Source organism: Arvicola amphibius, chromosome 2 (assembly GCF_903992535.2).
Source record: "Arvicola amphibius chromosome 2, mArvAmp1.2, whole genome shotgun sequence".
Classification (NCBI taxonomy): domain Eukaryota; kingdom Metazoa; phylum Chordata; class Mammalia; order Rodentia; family Cricetidae; genus Arvicola; species Arvicola amphibius.
In genome coordinates, this window is record NC_052048.2 from 5,253,271 (window position 1) to 5,272,094 (window position 18,824).

Here is an 18,824-nt window from a genome sequence, read left to right on the forward strand (position 1 = left end):
TGGGGTGTGTGTGTGTGTGTGTGTGTGTGTGTGTGTGTGTGTGTGAACTCCAAGTGCAGGTTTGGTCTATTTGGTTCTCTCGGTGTTATGATGTTATGCTTGGGTTGCTGACTGAGGCTTGTTTTGTTTTTTAGACAAGGTTGGTGAACTTCTGAACCTCTTTCCTCTGGGTCTTTTAGTGGTGTGTGGGGTTAAACCCAGGGCTTCTTGCACGCTCAGTGTGCACTCCTCCAACTGACACATCTCCTCAGATCCTCTACTGTTAAATTATGCGCTCGTTGCAGACATCAAGGGATGCCATTCACTTGTGGACCCTTGGACCATTTAGCCAGCGGGGTTCTGATTGCTTCCCTCATGGTGCTCATTTCTTGTCTACAGGCCAAAGACCTCATCATCACACCAGCCACCGTGTTAAAGGAAAAGCCAGACCCCGACTCGCTGGTGTTTGGAACTGTGTTTACCGATCACATGTTGACGGTGGAGTGGTCCTCTGCGTCAGGATGGGAGAAACCTCACATTAAGCCCTTTGACAACTTGTCTATACATCCTGCCGCCTCAGCTTTGCACTACGGTGTGGAAGTAAGTGCTTGGGAGGTGCTGGGAGCCACGACTCTCCTCCCTGCGAGCTTCTCTGGGCTAGGCAGGCTCAGCTGCCATTACTAAAGGTTGCCATGCACGTCTTCCAGTTTCTCCTGAAGCCAAAAGGATTGAGGACACATGTAAGAACTAGCTTTGCAGATTGTCTTGGTTTATCTGTGATGCTAGTTTAAAAAAAAGTATCAGTATATATATAAATAAATGTATCTGTACATATATATGTGTATATCTATGTGTATATACACACACAATGAGGAAAATTAGAAATCTAAGAGTTCACACGAAGCCAGGTTTGGTGGTCATGACCATTACCTCAGCACTTAGCAAGCTAAGCAGTGGTGAGCAGAAGGGTCCAGGCTAGCCTCGACTATGTAGTTCCTTCCAGGGCAGCCCAGGCCTGGAATGGCACCTCACAGAGTCTCAAAGCCATGACTGTTGCTATTTTATTAAGTTCCCTCTTTACTCAGATGCCCGTGCTAATTGCTGTCTTGTAATCAGCCTGAGATTTTGTTTATTAAGGGATGGTATTGAATGTGCTCTTTCATGCTTGTCTGTTTAGAGGATCTATTTCCTGGTCCTCTGCAGACACATAGTTAACCAGCTCCAACATTACCTTGGTCCTACATTTCATTTTATGTGATAGCTTTTTACAGAATATTGAAGGTGCTAGAGATAAATGCTACCAAGGGCTTGGAAAATGACCATAGGAAAATAGCAATGATAAAAATAACCATTTCTGAGTATTGAATTCCAGTGCTGCACTTTGTAGAGATCTTGTACTTTCTTTTTTATTAATATTTATTTATTATGTATACAATATTCTGTCTGCATGTGTGCCTGCAGGCCAGAAGAGGGCACCAGACCTCATTACAGATGGTTGTGAGCCACCATGTGGATGCTGGAAATTGAACTCAGGACCTTTGGAAGAGCAGGCAATGCTCTTAATCTCTGAGCCATCTCTCCAGCCTGAGATCTTGTACTTTCTGTAGATCGTTCCCATTTAATTATTTGTGTTTAGAGTTCAGATTTCCCACCTTAACTTGGTGTCACTCATTTAATGGCCCAAAGTGAGAGGTGTGGGCATCAGCATTCAGGGCTCCGTGGTTTGGGCCTCAGTTCAGTCCTCAGCACCCATCCTAGGCGGCCCACAGCTCAGGCTCCCAGCAGATCAGATGCTCCTTCATGCCTCTGGGCAAGCATACGCATGTGAGCAGACATGTATATGCATATACAAATAAAAGAGTCTTAAAGAGCTGATGTTTCAAATTAAAAAACAATTCAGGGTCTAGAGGCCAGACAGGGATGGGGCTTGAGTTCTATTTCAGGTGCTTCTGGAGGTTTATGGAACTTGGGGAGTGTTGTAGGCTGCTTGTTTGTTCCTGGTTGCTCAGCCCCGAAATAATCACAGAGAAACCATATTATTTAAAATACTGTTTGACCAATAGCTCAAGCGTATTTCTGGCTAATTCATATCTTAAATTAACCCATCTCCATTAATCTGTGTATCACCACAAGGCTGTGGCTTACCGAGTAAAGTTCTTGGCGTCTGTCTCTGGTGGGGCTACATGGCTTCTCCTGACTCTGCCTTCTTTCTTCCAGCATTCAGTTTAGTTTTCCCTGCCTAGCTCTACTCTAACCCTATCACAGGCAAGGCAGATTCTTTATTCATTAACCAATAAAAGCAACACATATATAGAAGGACCTCCCATACCAGGGAAGTACAAATATTTGTGATTTAATACTTTTGTTAAAGATGGATACTGACTGATACTACCTTTACATTTTTTTATTACATTTATTCATTTGTGTGTGGGGTCATGCTGTGTCTACATGTGGGCATCAGAGGACGACTTGCGGGAACAGGCTATCCTTTCTTTAAGTGGGTGTCTGGGCTTGAACTCAGGTCATTAGACTTAGCAGCAAGCCCTTCACTCGATGAGCCATCTTGCCCACCCCCTAGAGGATCTGTGTTCCTGAAAGTGTAAGATCAGGTAGTCCATTCGAGGCTGTAGAACAGTGCTCCTCACCCTTCCTAATGCCGCGGCCCTTCCTCATTGGGACACGCCTAACCGTAATTATTTTGTTGCTGTTTCATAGCTAATTTTGCTACTATTATGAGTTATAATGTAAATATCTGATATATAGATAGCTGATATTTGACCCCCGGAGGGGTCTCCACCACTGCTGGAGAGCCCTGCGTGGTACCAGGGGGAGCATGTGTGCTGACCTAGTCTATACAGTCCAAAGAACGACCCGTGCATAGAGTGAGTAACTTAAGCATACAGAGAGCACCACGTAAAGGAAGGAACAGCAAGTATCAGCTACAAAGGCTCAACAGACAGATAGCGAAGCATACTCAGGTTGGGGGGGGGGGGCTCACAGCATCCGGGAGAGACAACCTCGGTAGCCCCATTGAGGGGACAAGCAGAAATCATGTCATTAAATCCGTGCTCACAACACCATGTAGAAAGGGACTGGGGGCGTCTGTGCTCAGACCACTCTGGGTGCTCCAGATCTTATCTGATAATGGGCAGCTCAGTGGAGTTGGGCCTGCTTAGTCCTTGGGTGGGAGACACAGTCTCGGGGACCACACAGATCTGCTGGCCTTCCCAGCTGAAAGAGGCTGGTCTGCCCTTGAAACAACTTCTGGCCTCAGATTGCCACCACAGGACTTTAAACGTGGGATAAACAGTGGGATAAACAGACTTTCCAGCTCTTCTCAAGGACACAGTGTTTTTGCTGTTTGCTTTTCTCTTCCTCACAGGTTGAGGGTGTCAGGGTGTCAGCCTGCTCCAGGTTCGGAGGACACTTGGGTAAACACACTTGGGTCTGAAGTGGGAGAGGCCGGCCTTGCCTAGAGAGTGAGCTACTTTGTGAGCTCAGACAGCACCCCTCGCCAACAGTGTCCATTGGTGTACCCTGACCCAGCGGTGCCTGCTATTCTAGAACACGATCAAGACAAACCTGTAGTACCTTTTGTTTTGTCTTCTAAAGACAGGGTCTCCGATAGCCCAGGCTGGCTTCCAGCTTACGGCACAGCTGAAGCTGGCCTTTAACTCCCAGCTGTGTCTCCTGTCCCAGGCGCCAGGATTACAGGTGTGCACCACTGTGCCAGGCCGAGCCAAGGGTTCTTAGTTTCTTTCCCAGCTGACTCCCAGTGGACGTTCTGCCAAGCCCTGTGTAGCAAATGGTGGGTGAATCGACCATCCCCCTTCAGAGAAGGCTGTTGGTAAGCTGGTGGCCTCTGGGATCCTGATTCTCAGACTTAACGCTCAGAATTCCCGTGGGTTTCTGGTTTCCATTCATTTTTGAAGCTATGTAACCCAGATAGATTCATTGGCACCACAGCCTGAGAACTGTCCTCAGGAAGTGAATCTTTTTGAGGCTAAAAGATTCAGGGTTTTGAAGTAGATTGATTGAAATTCCAGTTTGACTTTTTCATATTATTAGTGGTGGCAAGCTGGCTTTAAACTCATAGTAATCCTCCTGTCTCAGCCTCCCAAATGCTGGGATTATAGTTAAAAAAATAACAGGTTGGGGATGTGGCTCAGTGCTCAAGCACTTTGCCTCACATGAATAAAGCCCTGTGTTCCACTTCTGGCCTGAAAACACAAGCAGAACAAAAATAGCCCTCAAATTACAGTTATTCTGTCATGGAGTAAAAACCCACAGTCCTCTCTGTGTCATTACGACCTAATAAAAATACAGCACTTCTGAGAACTGAAGACCAGGTAGCCCAGGGACCTAGGGTGAAGCCAAATACTGCTGTTCTAAAAAAAAAAAAAAATGTAGCAATAAAATGACTCTTCCTTTGGGAAGCTTCCTCCTGCAGCAGATGGGAACAAATACAGAGACCCACAGCCAGACAGGACGCAGAGAGTGAGAGACCTTGGAACACTGAGCCCTACATGAAATTTCCCCATTAAATCTATTCCGAGCTCAGAACAACCAACCACCCTTCTCCCCCTGCTCACTGAAAAGGAGGCGGAAAGAGTGTAAGAGGGAATGAGGGAGCCAGGAGAACCAGCGGATGGAGGGACAGGAGAACCAGCGGATGGAGGGAGCCAGGAGAACCAGGGGATGGAGGGAGCCAGGAGAACCAGCGGATGGAGGGAGCCAGGAGAACCAGCGGATGGAGGGAGCCAGGAGAACCAGGGGATGGAGGGACAGGAGAACCAGCGGATGGAGGGAGCCAGGAGAACCAGGGGATGGAGGGACAGGAGAACCAGCGGATGGAGGGACAGGAGAACCAGCGGATGGAGGGAGCCAGGAGAACCAGCGGATGGAGGGAGCCAGGAGAACCAGCGGATGGAGGGACAGGAGAACCAGGGGATGGAGGGACAGGAGAACCAGGGGATGGAGGGACAGGAGAACCAAGGGATGGAGGGACGGGAGAATCAGGGGATGGAGGGACAGGAGAACCAGCGGATGGAGGGAGCCAGGAGAACAAAGCCCTCAGAATGACTGAGCAAAGCTCCTGTGAATTCGAGAGACTGAGCAGCGTGCACGTGTCCTCACCAGGTCCTCTGTGTTTATATTTTGGCTTCCAGTTTAGTGTCTTTATGAGATCTCTTGAGTGTGTGGATGACTGGGTCCCTGATTCTTATACCTTCAGATGGACATTTTTTCTTCTGTCAATTCTGTCCAGTTCCGATGTGTTGTTTTTGTTTTTATCTTGTTATATTTTATTGTTATCACTTGAAGCCTGCTTTCTAATGAAAGACAGAAAAGGAGGTGAGGTGAGGGGGAGCTGGGAGGAATAGAAGGAGAAGACACCATAAATCAGGATATATTATGTGAGGAAAAAATATTTTCAATAAAAGTAAAAATATTGGGGGTGAGGATGCAGCCCAGCCCGAAGGATGCCCCTCTGTCATGCAGGTGTTTTGGGCTTGAGCAGCACACGAGTGTGTGTAAACACCCATGCTGTTGCCGTGCAGGTGGCCCCTGACCAGCCTTGATGGAGACATCACAAGGGGACCCACTGAAGCAGACTGTGGCTCAGGGCCTCTTGGGCAGGGACTGCTGGGGAAGTGCATGTTTGGAATTCAATCTAGAAAGGAAGCTTGTGGTCCAGGGGTGCATGGACCTAGGCCTTTAGCCTCCTTGCCCAGGGAGGTCATAGCTGCGGAGTGTGGTTGCTGGGGTCTGAGGGCAGCTCAGGGTCATTTACAAGTCCCTGAAGCAATAGTTTTCCATTGCGTGTCCTTGTCCAAGCTTTCTTTTGGGTGATCCTTTTTCTCTCCTGGGAATGTTCTTGTGCATGGGGGCAGGTGTATGATGTGTGAAACCCTGCTCTGGTCCAAAGGCGGAAAGAGACGGGTTATTCTGAGTCAAACACTGGTCATGGCCTGGGAACATGGGATCAGGTTGCCCCGAAAGACACGGCCCACTGTGGAAGTGGTTACATGAGCCTTTTATAGTCACAAAACAAGTCATCAGTCAGCACGCTTAGGGAACATACTGCTGGGGACATTAGTCAGCACGCTTAGGAAACATACTGCTGGGGACATTAGTCAGCACGCTTAGGAAACATACTGCTGGGGACATTAGTCAGCATGCTTAGGAAACATACTGCTGAGGACATCAGTCAACACTCTTAGGAAATGCACGGATTAGGACATGAGGGAGCTGGTTAAACCAATCAAGAAGTCCTGCTATCTGATGATGTTCTTTTAGCTCCCATGATGATCTACTTGAAAGTCCAAAGATTGTGAAGTTAGAAACAGAAGTGGAGAATTAGTGGCTGTGGAGATTAACGATAACTCGGGATGATTTGTGCTCTGGATCCACAACATTCTGACTCTCCACAGCTATCGAATGTTCTGAGGGGTCTTCAGACTTGTGCCACCTTTTCAGAGAACTCCAGTTCACAAGCCCGCCCCCTGCTGTGTGTGTGTGTGTGTGTTTGTGAGAGAATGTGTGTGACCGTCTGTCATTCTGTAGGCAGTGTCCACCTTGCCCTCTAATACAGGGACTCACTGACTTGGGACTAAGTAGGTTTGGCAGGCCATCTTGCCAGCCCTGGGGATCTGTCTGTCCCTCAAGCCTCGCTTTGCTTTATGTGGATTCTGGGACTTGAGCTCAGGTCCTCATGCTTGTGTGTATCTATGTGAAAATTGTGTGCATCTGTGTGTGGGGCAGGGTGAGAGTGCCGTGATGCACCTGCCAGGTCATAGGTCAACCCATGGGAGTCAGTTTTCTCCTCATGTAAGTCCCAGGAGTTGAACTCAGGGCTTGGAGAGGCAATCCTCTTTATCTGTTGAGCCATCTTGTCTGCTCACCATCTCTCCAGTAAACATCATTTTAATATTTTGTGTGATGAAGCAGCTATCCCCCAGCTAGTTTGGTGGGCTGCAGTATTGCAGCCTTAGGGGACAACAATCTCTCCTTAGCCAGGAACTTGTGAGCCAAACACGTCATGGTTTTCAGCCACCCTGTTTTCTCTTGAAAGGAAAATGATGTGATTGCTCTGATTTGGGCGTTTAGCAAACTTTCCCTTGAAGAAGAGATGAAAGGGCTCTGCTGTCTCAAGTAAAAGGATCGGGGAGCTTTTGTTATTAGTGTTTACATTCTTGCTGAAGGGAACGTTTGTTACCAGTGGTTACCTTCTTGCTGAAGGGATTGTTGGAATTTTGAGGACTAAGGATGTAGCCAGTTGGTAGAGTTGATACTTAGATGCACACCGCCCTAGGATCAATACTTGGTACTGAGAGAAAGGAGCCAGAGAAATGGCCCAGTGGGTAAAAGTGCTTCCTGTTTATGGAGAGGACCCAGGTTCATGATGGCTCACAATTGCCTATAGTTTGTTCCAGGGGACCAGACACCCTCTTCTGACCTCTAACACTAGGCATGCGTGCACACAGTGTGCATGCAGACATGTGGGCAGACACTCATATGCATCAAATAAATTGATAAAAGGGGGGGGGGGGAGGAAGGAAAAGAAAGAAATGAACTAGAATTTTCTGTCAGCTCGACCACTTTGAGCTCTTAGCAGGCTGTTGATATCAGCCTTGGCGGCCCAACCTAGCTCTGTCAATCACTGAACATTACAGATTGATAACTGAATAAAGATACCCTAAGGGTGAGGTGTCTCTGAGCGTGTCTTGAGATGCCAGATTAGCCTGAACAAGTCCCTCAACTTCTCTCTTCATTTCCTTCTGGTGAGAAGGGACTTCCAGGGTGTCCAACTGCCTGGAGGGCAGTGGGGGGCAGTGGTCACCCTGTGATCACCCTGGAGGGCAGTGGAGGGCAGTTGGTCCCCCTGTGATCACCCTGGAGGGCAGTGGGGGGCAGTGGTCACCCTGTGATCACCCTGGAGGGCAGTGGAGGGCAGTGGTCACCCTGTGATCACCCTGGAGGGCAGTAGGGGGCAGTGGTCACCCCTTCATCTGTTCACCCTCTGTGAAGCTTGGCACCCACCCTTGGGAAGAAATTCTGGCGTGTGTGACTTAAGTCCCCATCAGGTGGTGAGATGGTCAGAACAGTCTTTCCTGAGCAGGACCTTGAAAAAGGACTGCCTCCAAAAACCTAGACTAGCAGTTGGCCTCTCCCCTTCTTCCTTCCTCCCTCCCCTCCTTCTCTTCCTCCTCTCCCCTCCCTTCCTCCCTCTCTTCCTTAACCTGCAAAAGGCACATACTCAGCTCCAGGCCAGGAGCAGGTGAGGTGGTATCAGTATTTTTTGATCTTCCTTCCTGATTGCTATCAGGTTGAGTACTGAGAGGGCCCCTTTCCTCCCTTTCTTTCCCCATGGCTCCCCCTTTCCCCTCCCCTCTCCATTCCAGTCATTCTAGCATGTTTTGACAAGGACTCACCCACTCAGACTGTCTTCAGTCACCTGCTCACACCCTTCTTTTTCCCCGCAGCTCTTTGAAGGCTTGAAGGCTTTTCGGGGAGTTGATAACAAGATCCGGTTGTTTCGACCAGACCTCAACATGAAGAGAATGTACCGATCGGCTGTGAGGACCACTTTGCCGGTATGTGCATCTGTGGTACCTTCCATTTCATGATTTATTCCAGTCTTGTATCAAACAAAACAAGACAGGAATCCTTCTTGAATAATTGCATCAGGTTTTCAACAGATTGTATGAAGGCTGACTTTATTATATAGGCAGGGTACTTCCAGTAAATGGGAGAGGACCCCTTGCAAGAGCCAGTTCTCTCAGCCACATTGGTTGGTGGCAAGTGCCTTAATTTGCTGAGCCGTCTTAAGGCATTTATTGTACATTTTAGTGCCTTTGTGTAGAGAAGAAAATTAGAACCAACCTGGGGAGAGCAAACCACTTAGCCAAGGTGGCTCAGGAGGGCAAGAAAATGGGCTTGTTTCTTTGATTTCCTAGCCTAGGTATTCATGGGATTGATTAAACTTCATCTCTGACCAGCTGCACCTGCAATCACGTGTAGAGGTCACCCTTCTGCTAGTCCGCGGTGCTGTTTGACCCAGTGTCACTCATCAGGTCTCTGAAAGTGTCCTTCTCTGGCCTGCAGCTGCCTGGGAACCGCTTGGGACTTTTACCAAGCCTGTCTGTCCTGTGGGGTATGGAGACGTCCCCGTCCCCTGAGGAATCTGCCTCAGATCCTCAGATTCCTGAGGATGTTCAGGATGGCATGACCTGCCCTGGTGCCCTTCCTTACGGGTGTCTAACTAGTGACTTCCGGTCTCAAAAAACCAGGAGTCCCTAAGTTTCAAATGGACAAATTTATCTTTATTTTTCTTTGTGGTTTGTGTTTTATGTTTCCTGGGGAAGAAGTTGTTTTGAACATTAAAGTTGCCAATATCATTCAGATATTTTGTTCTACTTGTTCATAATATTCAGTTATAATTAAGAATGTGAGGTCACCGATGTCAATTTTTAAATAGAAGTCATAATATTTTGTTAGATTTGAGTATAAAATCCAATTATAATTGGATTTTAAGATAAGAGGTCACAGATGTCCATTTTAAAATAACAGTTTTATTTGTTACATTTGAGTGTAAAACCTAATTATAACTGATGTGTGAGTGTGGTACATGGGACCTGACTATTTCTTTTTAAATAAAAATGAATCTCATTTATTTGTTTGTTTCTTTGGGGGAGGGAGGCAAAGTGTGGCAATCATAAGACAACCTTGCTTTCTCTCTACCATGTGGATTCTGGGGATCAACTCTGGTCATCATGGCTTTATGTGCTGAGTCATCTTGAAGCCTTGGGATTTAACTTTTTATCTTTTCCTTATGAATAATTCATACTTACTTAATTTTTTATTTTGCCAAAGGGATTCAGAATCTTTTTTTCCCTCTTTGCACTTATTATGGATGCCTTTCATGATGTTTCATGTTGGGGGAGAATGAACGAATAAAAAATGTCTGCTCAAGGAGCGAGTTGGGACTGTAACACAGGAATGGCCTTAGAAACTGAGTTTCCTGTCTGTTCCCTACCAGAAAGCCCACCTTGTGGGCTTTGCTGGCATTCATTGGAGATTCTGTCTTCTCAGGTGTTTGACGAGGAGGAGCTTCTAGAATGCATTCTGCAGCTCATACAGATCGACCAAGAGTGGGTCCCCTACTCCACCTCTGCCAGTCTCTACATCCGCCCCACGTTTATTGGAACCGAGGTAAGCCTGACTCTCTTTGGGGGAAGGCTTTTGTGATTCCAAAAGTCTTTTAAAAGCCATGCATTTATTTTTTGTTTGTATGTGAGTGGGCATGTGTGTGCCACAGTGCGTGTGGAGGCAGAGAACATCTTGGGAGTTGGTTCTGAAGGAACCCTTGTGAGCTCAAGGCTCCCCAAACTAAGTTCTTAGCACAAAGGAGATTTATTTACCGAAGAGGGACAGAGGTCAGGGATGAGAGACTAAGACAGGAGATGGAGGGGGAGGGAGAAGGAAAAGAACAAGGGAGAAGAGGCAGGGATGTTTGTCCAGCGGGTGGGTGGTACAGGGGCACCAAGGACGCCTCTGAATTGGGAGGAGACAGACGTGGCCCATAGGCAAATGGCGGTTTATACAGGTAAAAGGGGAGACCCTGAGTTAGGATGAAGTGCTTAATTTTGATGGGGCATGTTAATTAGGGCAGCCAAAAGGGGGGGTTTTGATTTGCCAGCCTTAGGAAGAGGAGGTAGCCAAGTGAGGGAATAGACCTTGGTGGCTCGCTTTAAGAATGTAGTCAACAGTTTACCGGGAATGTGTATGTAGGTGGGGGGATCATCTAGGGCCATGATTGTCAGGCCCTGAATGCCTAGGGTCCCTTCAAGTTCTTTCCTCTTACTGTGTGGGTTCTGGGGATGTCATACGGACAGTTGGGTTTGGCAGCAACTACTTTCCTCTTCACTGGGCCTTCTTGTGTGTCCCCAAATGTCATTGGCTGAGCTCAGCTTAGCCTCCAGCCTGCTTCTTTCTTGAGTGAAGCTTTCAGAATGTGGTTTGAATGACACCCCACCCCATCCCTTCCCCCAGCCCACCCCCGCCCCTACTCCAGTCCTGGCATTCATGGCTCCACGCATCCTCCCAATTGTCGAGGCCATCTTTCTTGTGAAAGACGAGACAACAGGTATTTTAGGTTGGGGGAGTGACAGTTTGCCACAGTCAAATTGGTTACTGTAGGTAATCCGCCCAGGTCTAACTGAAGTGAAAGGCATGGTGATATTTGCCTTCTCTTGATTAAGACTGATTGCTAGTCCTGAAATTGCCACATAGTCATGGCTGGCTTCTGGCGTGGCCTCCCTTTGTCTGCCAGTTAGGGAGAGAATTTCAATGTCCTTTTCTCTTCACGAAGACCCTCGTCCAGCCGGACCTCACATGGTGTGATGCCCGGCCTTAAAGGCCCTGTGTGCGCAAACAGTCACCTCTTCACTGTCGGCCCTGACTGGATTTGTCTCCTAGGAGACATACATCTTGGCGCGTGCGTCTGTGAGGGTGTACCTCCCTCCGGAGGGAGAGCCACCCCAGGGTGTGGCCAATCCTGGGTCCCTACCTAAATCCAAGGTAAACTGAACAGACGTCTCACGCTCCTGTCCATTCCTTCCTCACCCGGATGGCAGTACCTCCGAAATGCCAGCCAAAGTCCTTTTCTTCATTAAGTTGCTTCTGTCAAGTATCTTGTCATAGCAGTGAGAAAAATTAAAATGTAGGGAGTCTGGGCTTCCTCGTGGACTCTGGGGACATAACTGAGTTGCTAGTAGGGGTGGGGAAGGCAGGAGATGGGGGAGAAGGAATGGGGAAGGCAGGAGAGGGGGGGAGAAGGAATGGGGAAGGCAGGAGAGGGGGGGAGAAATTGAATGAGCGCGGGATGCTAAACTAAGCAGGGGACTCAGAGTGTGAAGGCTGCAGGGAGGAGCCAAGCAGTGGAGCGTGCATTCACGGAGGGTCATGGGTTCTGGGCTGATTACTGCTATTATTGCTATGTCTGCATGTGTGTATAGGCACTACATGCATGCCTGGTGCCGAGGAGACCGGAAGAGGGGACCCCTGGGCCCTCAGCCTAACAGCACCCCTCCCTCTCATTTGCAGTCTCTTTGCCATTTCCTTTCTCATTTGAAATTTTGAAAAAAGTTTATTTTGAATTCTCTGTGCATGTGTGTGTATGTTGGTGTGTGTGTGTGTGTGTGTGTGTGTGTGTGTGTGTGTGTGTGCAGTTGCTGGTGGAGGCCAGGACTTTTAATCCCTGGGAGCTGTTACAAGCGCTGTGAGTTGTTTAACTTGTGTGCTGGGAACTGAAACTCTGGTCCTGGAAGAGCAGCAGGCTCCCCTAACCCCTGAGCCATCTTTCCAGCCCTAAGTTCTTTCTTTTTTCAAAGGTCTATGTAGGCCCAGACTCTTCTGTAGCTGAACTGGCCCTGACCTCTTGATCCTCCTGCCTCAGCCTCCCAAGTGGTTGGATGACAGGCACATGCGACAGTACCTAGCTCCATTTTCTCCTTTAACTTCAAAACCTTTTTTAAAAAGAAGTCTCTTAGCTGGGTGGCGGCGGCATGTACCTTTAATCCCAGCACTTGGGAGGCAGAGGCAGGCAGATCTCTGTGAGTTCAAGGCCAGCCTGGTCTAATAATTCCAGGACAGGCTCCAAAGTTATAGAGAAACCCTGTCTCGAAAGAGAGAGACAGAGAGAGAGAGAGAGAGAGAGAGACAGACAGAGAGTGACAGAGAGAGAGAAAGAAGTCTCTGGTTGAAAGGGAAGGCAAACTGGTCTCTTTGACAGGCTTCAGCCCCTTCTGGTCCCAGGCCTTAGCCTTTGCTTTTGTTTGCTTTGCTGGTTAGAACTGTCTGTTTTCCATCCCCCTCCCCTCAACACACAGGCACACACACATGAACGCATGCGTGCGCGCGCGCGCGTACACACACACACACACACACACACACACACACACACACACACGCTGTGCTGCTGTACCCTCTGCACTGTTGGTTAGCACTGTCTGTCCTGCATCCCCTTCCCCCCCAGGCCGCTGAGCTCTCTGCCTCTTGAGGCCACACTGTTTCTAATGGAATTTCTCAGCTCACTGGCTCTTTTCTGCCATCCTTCAAATAACCAGTGACATCCAGCCTTTCCGTGAAGCAGTTCTGGGTGACCTAGAAAGAAGCAGGCTCTTTGTCATCACACCTCCATGCTGTTCCTCTATGCAGAGCGCAGAGGGGCTTCAGTATTGTGGAGCCTTAGCTTAGGAAGTAAAAGATCTCTCTCTCTCTCTCTCTCTCTCTCTCTCTCTCTCTCTCTCTGTGTGTGTGTGTGTGTGTGTGTATGTGTGTGTGTGTACACTTACATATATAAACATATAAAGACATTAGTGTTTCAGCCTCAGTGAGGTAGGTCTCTTGAAGCATGTGAAATGTTACAGCCTTCTCCGTTCTTTATTCAGATTATCTAAGGATACAGAGTCTACTGTTGTTCCCGAGCAGCCTAGGGTGTAGCTCAGTGGTACGGTACGTACTTACCTAGTGTGTATGTTAAACTCCCAGCATCTCCCCAGAAACACCCCCACTCCAAGAAAGAACTAGGTGTGGTGCTATGCTGTAATCACAGTCCTTGGGAGGCTGAAGCAAGCAGGAGGATTGCTCTGAGTTTGAGGCCAGCCTTGGCTGCATAATGAGACTCTCTTTCCCAAAGTCAAAACAAAAGTGTCCCCCAGTGGATCAGACTGCCATTTGCAGCCCCGTTAGCTGCTGACACCTTATTTCCCATGTGTTATGTGGCTTTTGTTTTAGTTAATCAGACACGCAACTTTACCATCCCAGGATTCTGTTGACTGTCGTTGATTGACAGCACAATATAAAACTCTCTGACAAGGAGCATGGGGCCCAAATTGCTTTTCACTGTAAAAGTGCCAAGTGATGCCAAGGTATTAGGGACCCTGAGGGGGAAGTGCCTGTCTGTCTGTCACCTAGCTCCTTCACAGAGTCAGAATGGCATTTGACTCATGTTCAGTATTGAAGTAGAATTGAGATTTTCTCCCCAGCAGAGTCAGTGAGTTCTTGGAAGATGTAATCATTTTTTGTCTGTGAGCATTTTGTTTGTGTGTGTTTATCTGTGCTCATGGGTATTGTGCCCATTTGAGGACAGAAGAGAGCATTGAATCTCCTAGAACTGGAATTACAGCCAGTTGGGAGCCTCCTTTTGGGTGCTGGGAACTGGACCTGGGTTCTCTGCAAGAGCCACATCCCCCCTCCCCCAACAAGTTCTTTTCATGGAAAGGCAAAGCATGTAAATAACAGAAGGTTCCTAAGCTGTGAGCCACAGAGGAACACTCACTCGGGTGCTGTGGACCTGGCTTCAGTTTTAGAAGGTACAAAGTTACATTCTCTCACACAGCTTTGGCCAGCATTGGAAACTGCAAATGTATAACTCAGCCGTTGCTAAGGATACAGATATGAATGAAATGATTCATCAAGATGCCCTTTCTAGAGGCAGATTTGATTGAGATGCTGAATGAATCTGCCTTTCTCCTTCTGTCTGCGCTCTCTGCCTCCACCTGGTGGAATAAATGCAAACGGACTTGGAAAGTGAAATTTGCTTCTGTTTTTGTGCTGCTCTTGAAATCTAGAGGGCTTCGTGTGCCCTGCTGCAAATCTACCTCCTCAGCATAAACTAGGTAAAATTCAGTACAGAAAAAAAATTTATTCTATTAGGTGACTGTTACTTTTTAAATATAATGCAATTGCATTGGTGCGTGTAAACTCATTGAGGTGTCCCAGAGCTCATGTGGTAGATGACAAAGAGCTATTAGGTTACGCATTAGAAATACAGTTTGTTCAGGATTTAAAAGCTAGATGTGGCCGTCAGGGAGCAGGTAGCATACTGTATCTTCAGTTTACTCAGAGTCCTTATCATTGTATCGGTTGCTTTTTTGCTGTGATAAAATACAGCGAGTGGGGCAGCTTACAGAAGGAAGTTTATTTGGGCCTGTGATTCTGGACAGAGAGAGCCCTTAATGACAGGGGAGGCTAGCAGGAAGCCAGAGATCACTTCTTCAACCACTAACATAGGAAAGTCAGTGAGGTTGTAATCGGTCAGAGTGCCAGGCCCTCAGGAAGCAAGACACTGCTACTCGGTGACAGTTCCTCCCAGTTCTTATCTTCCTCAGAGGACAGAATTCGGAGACAAAGCTCACCTGGCAAAGCAGAGCATGCATTCCTAAGAGAACCTGGAGCACACACGCTGACCCTTTAACGGGAGGAGTGTCCCAGGGAGTTCTGGGTTGTGGATTTTGAAATTTTACTGTGCGTTAGTATAGTGGCGTATTGTTTGTACTTTAATAAATAAATCTGCCTGAATATCAGAGGGCAAAGCAGCCACACTAGTCAGCCATACAGACTGGTGGTGGTGCATGCCTTTAATCCCAGCACTACAGAGGAATATAAGATGGTCTCAGTCTGAGGATTCATGGAGGCAGGATCTCCCATTTTGGTCTGAGGTAGAGGTAAGAGCCAATGACTGGCTGCTTTGCTTTCCTGACCTTCAGGTTGAACCCCAGTATCGGTCTCTGGGTTTTTATTATTTGTACTACACACTAGTGTATGTTAATTATATCTAATGATCTCGTGATATTGTCACTCTTTGCGCTTGTCAAGTACTTGGACTCATTTGTCCTCCCATTGCTCTCTGGTCTCTCTCACTAACCCCCTTCCTCTGCCCGGCTAGTTGTACTGGGTTTTTACCAGGCATTTTAATGGGTATTTATAAGGTTGGTGGCATGTATTGGGTAAGGTGACCCCTTTTCCCTCCAGACTTTTCCCTTTCAGGGTATTTCTTCCTAGTGTTTCTAGAAAAGCCCACAGGGAAGAGGAGGTGACGGTTGCAAGGGAGTGTTAGAAAGAAGCCAGGGTCCACTGGTATTCATGTGTGGCTGCTGGGAACATGTGCTCCCTGGTCCTTAACTTCTGGTGCAGTGGAAACATCCCAACTGCTGCTTCAAGCCAGTGAACCCCAAGACACGCTCGGACCGCAGAGACCCAGCTAAGATGCGGTGGTGGTTTCCTTGGTTACCTCCTTTCTGACTCCTTGCCCCCAGTCTCAGTATTGTTCTTCTCCAGCTGGTAAGGACTGGTGCATGTCCTCTCACAGCCTCCTTCCCAGATGAAACTCCTCATCCTGCATCTGGGAAAGATTCTCATTTTCTGATAAAGTTCCTAATCCCAGCACTCAGGAGGCGGAGGCAGGTGGATCTCTAAACTCAAGGGCAGCCTGGTCTGTATAGTGAGTTCCAGGACAGCCAGGGCTATGTAGAGAGACTGCTTCTTCCACTCCCACCCAAAACCAAACCAAACCAAACCAAACCAAAACAACAGCAGCAAAACCCAGACCATCATCCTAAAGGTTCTTAAGGGGCCATAGCTGCTCCTTTGTCTCTCTGATCTTTCAGCATTTACCCCGATATCTGGCTCCAGGTTTTTATTATTAATAAGACCAATTCGAACTCGTGCAACGTGTGTGCGTGCATGCACACGTGTGCATGTGTGCATGCACCATGGCACAGTAGTACAAGTAAGCGGACAAACTGGCCAGTTTTCTGAAGTTCTCTCTTTTCACCTCTTTGAGGTGGGATCTGCCTGCTGTGTTGTGCTTCAGGCTATCCAGCTTACTCTTGTCTCCTCACTGTAGGAGTGCAGGGACGTGAGACACATACCACATCTGGCTTTTTAACATTGGTCCTGGGGATTGAACTCGGATAGTCAGGGTTACATGGCAAATAGGCCATCTCACCAGCCCACGGAGGCTTCCCAAGGCTTACGGATATTTACCATCTGGCTCTTTTTTTTTCCTCCCCAAGGCAGGACTTTCCTGCCTATCTGTCCTGGAACTCTCTCCATAGCCCAGGCTGGCCTTGAACTCAGAGGTCCGCCTTTCCTCTGCCCTGCTGGGATTAAAGGCTAACGCTGTTGCGAGACCTGAGAGACAACCTTGGGGCCACGGGCAGGTGAGAGGCAAGTACACCTGCAGGCAGAGCCTAAGTGAGGAGTTTATTGAGAGAAGAGTGAAGGGGAGGGAAGAGAGAAGGAGAAATATTCAGAGAGGAAGAAACTAGGAGTGGCCTGCCTCTGGAGCAGGGTAAGTGGGGTGGGCGGAGCTTGTCTCTTAAAGGGACCTTTTGCACCTGCATACCTAGGTAGTGACGTAGCAGCCACAGGACCCTAAATTGGCCAGGATACTGCCTGTTTTTAGCTTGCCAGCTGACGGGGCCAGCATAATGCCTGAATCCTAACAACTGTCACCCAGCCACCATCTGGTTCTTAATGAGGGGGCCCAGAGAGACAGACAGACAGACAGACAGACAGCGTGCAGTAGAGCAGGTGCAATGGAATGCAAGCAAATGGCTTGATAGGCCAGCATCAGCTTGTCAATCAAACCCCGCCTATCACTTTTGCTTCTCATGGCTGCCATCCTCTGTGATGCCGGCAGATCAGGCTGCAGTTAGCACCTGTCGTAGGCAGTCCTTGTTGGTTGTCTGTTCCTGATGTCTTCGCTTCTCCCTTTAGGACACACTGCCTCGGGGACTTTCAGTCTCTAATAATCCACAGACCTGAGTTAACATCCTCCCTTGTGCTGGATGAGTCTGTAGGTCTCCAGTGCTCATAGAAAAGGCTGTCTGTCCTCTGTCTTTCATTCATTTCTTATTTAAAGACTATTTTTATTTTATGTGCAAAGTTGTTTTTCTTCATGTTTGTATGTATGCTGTGTGTGTGCAGTACCGGCGGAGGCCAGAAGAGGGCACTATGAACATAATGCACTGGCCGTGGCATTATGAACAGCTGTGAGCCTCCATGTGGGTGATGGGAACTGAATCTGGGTCCCCTACAAGAGCAGCCAGTGCTGTTAGCTGCTGGACCACCTCTCCAGCTCCCGGTTCATGATGCGAGGTCTCCTGTCCTTTTGATGTTATTTCTCCTGTCTGTCATCTCTGTCTAGAAAAGCTATCTGCTGCCTTTTATTGCCTTACAGACAGGCATGATCACAGCCTGCATGTCTGCTCCCTGCTCACTGCCCTCACATGTTCTGGATGCCAGCAGGCTGGGAAAAGAGTCATAACTCAGGAAAAAAAACAAAAATGAAGCTTAAAGTTTTTTAAAGTCACATTTATTTATTTTGTGTGTGTGCAGGGTGGGGCTGGAGGAATGTGCATGCCATACCATGTATGTGGAGGTCAGGGGACAGCTTATGGAGGTCAGTTCTCTTCTTTCTACCCTGTGATGTTCAGGGATCAGGTTCCAGTTAGTTGAGTTTTCAGGCTTGGCAGCAAGCGCTTTACCCATTGGGCCGTCCCGTGTCCCATCCTGTCCTGTCCTTCTCACCCCCAAACCTAAATACTCAGTGTTTTCTTTAAAAAGCTTTGGTTGGGTACCCCTTCTGGGAGGGGGACACAGTCTATTCTAGGCTTTACAAAGGACGTCTCACTGTCTTTTACAGAGGTGTCTTTTATCTTTATTACAGCCGTCTCTTGGAGTCAAGAAGCCATCCAAAGCCCAGATCTTTGTGATCCTGAGCCCTGTGGGATCTTATTTTTCTGGTGGAACATTTAATCCAGTGTCACTGTGGGCCAATCCAAAATATGTCAGAGCCTGGAAAGGTGGAACTGGGGACTGCAAGATGGGCGGGTAAGTCAGTCTGGGTGTCCTTTCCTGGCTATTCAGTGATGGTTGTATGCCTCCAGCCATGTGGGCAGAATGTTCAGGAGTGAATAAATAGCTCTTTGTGCTTTAAGATTTAGCTAGGAGAATTCTGGGAAGAGGAATGGCAGAGATACAGTCACAAGCCAGAT

General features: G+C 48.0%; 1 protein-coding gene across 1 annotated transcript in view; it reads left to right on the forward strand.

Annotated features, from left to right (window-relative positions):
• The window catches only part of Bcat1 (branched chain amino acid transaminase 1), a 48,215-nt gene that overhangs the window by 7,700 nt on the left and 21,691 nt on the right, over positions 1-18,824 (forward strand). Inside the window, exons 3-6 of the mRNA XM_038320116.1 lie at positions 379-579; positions 8,463-8,573; positions 10,072-10,191; positions 18,497-18,660. Of these exons, the coding sequence (XP_038176044.1) occupies positions 379-579; positions 8,463-8,573; positions 10,072-10,191; positions 18,497-18,660 (596 nt within the window). The remainder of the gene's footprint in view (positions 1-378; positions 580-8,462; positions 8,574-10,071; positions 10,192-18,496; positions 18,661-18,824) is intronic.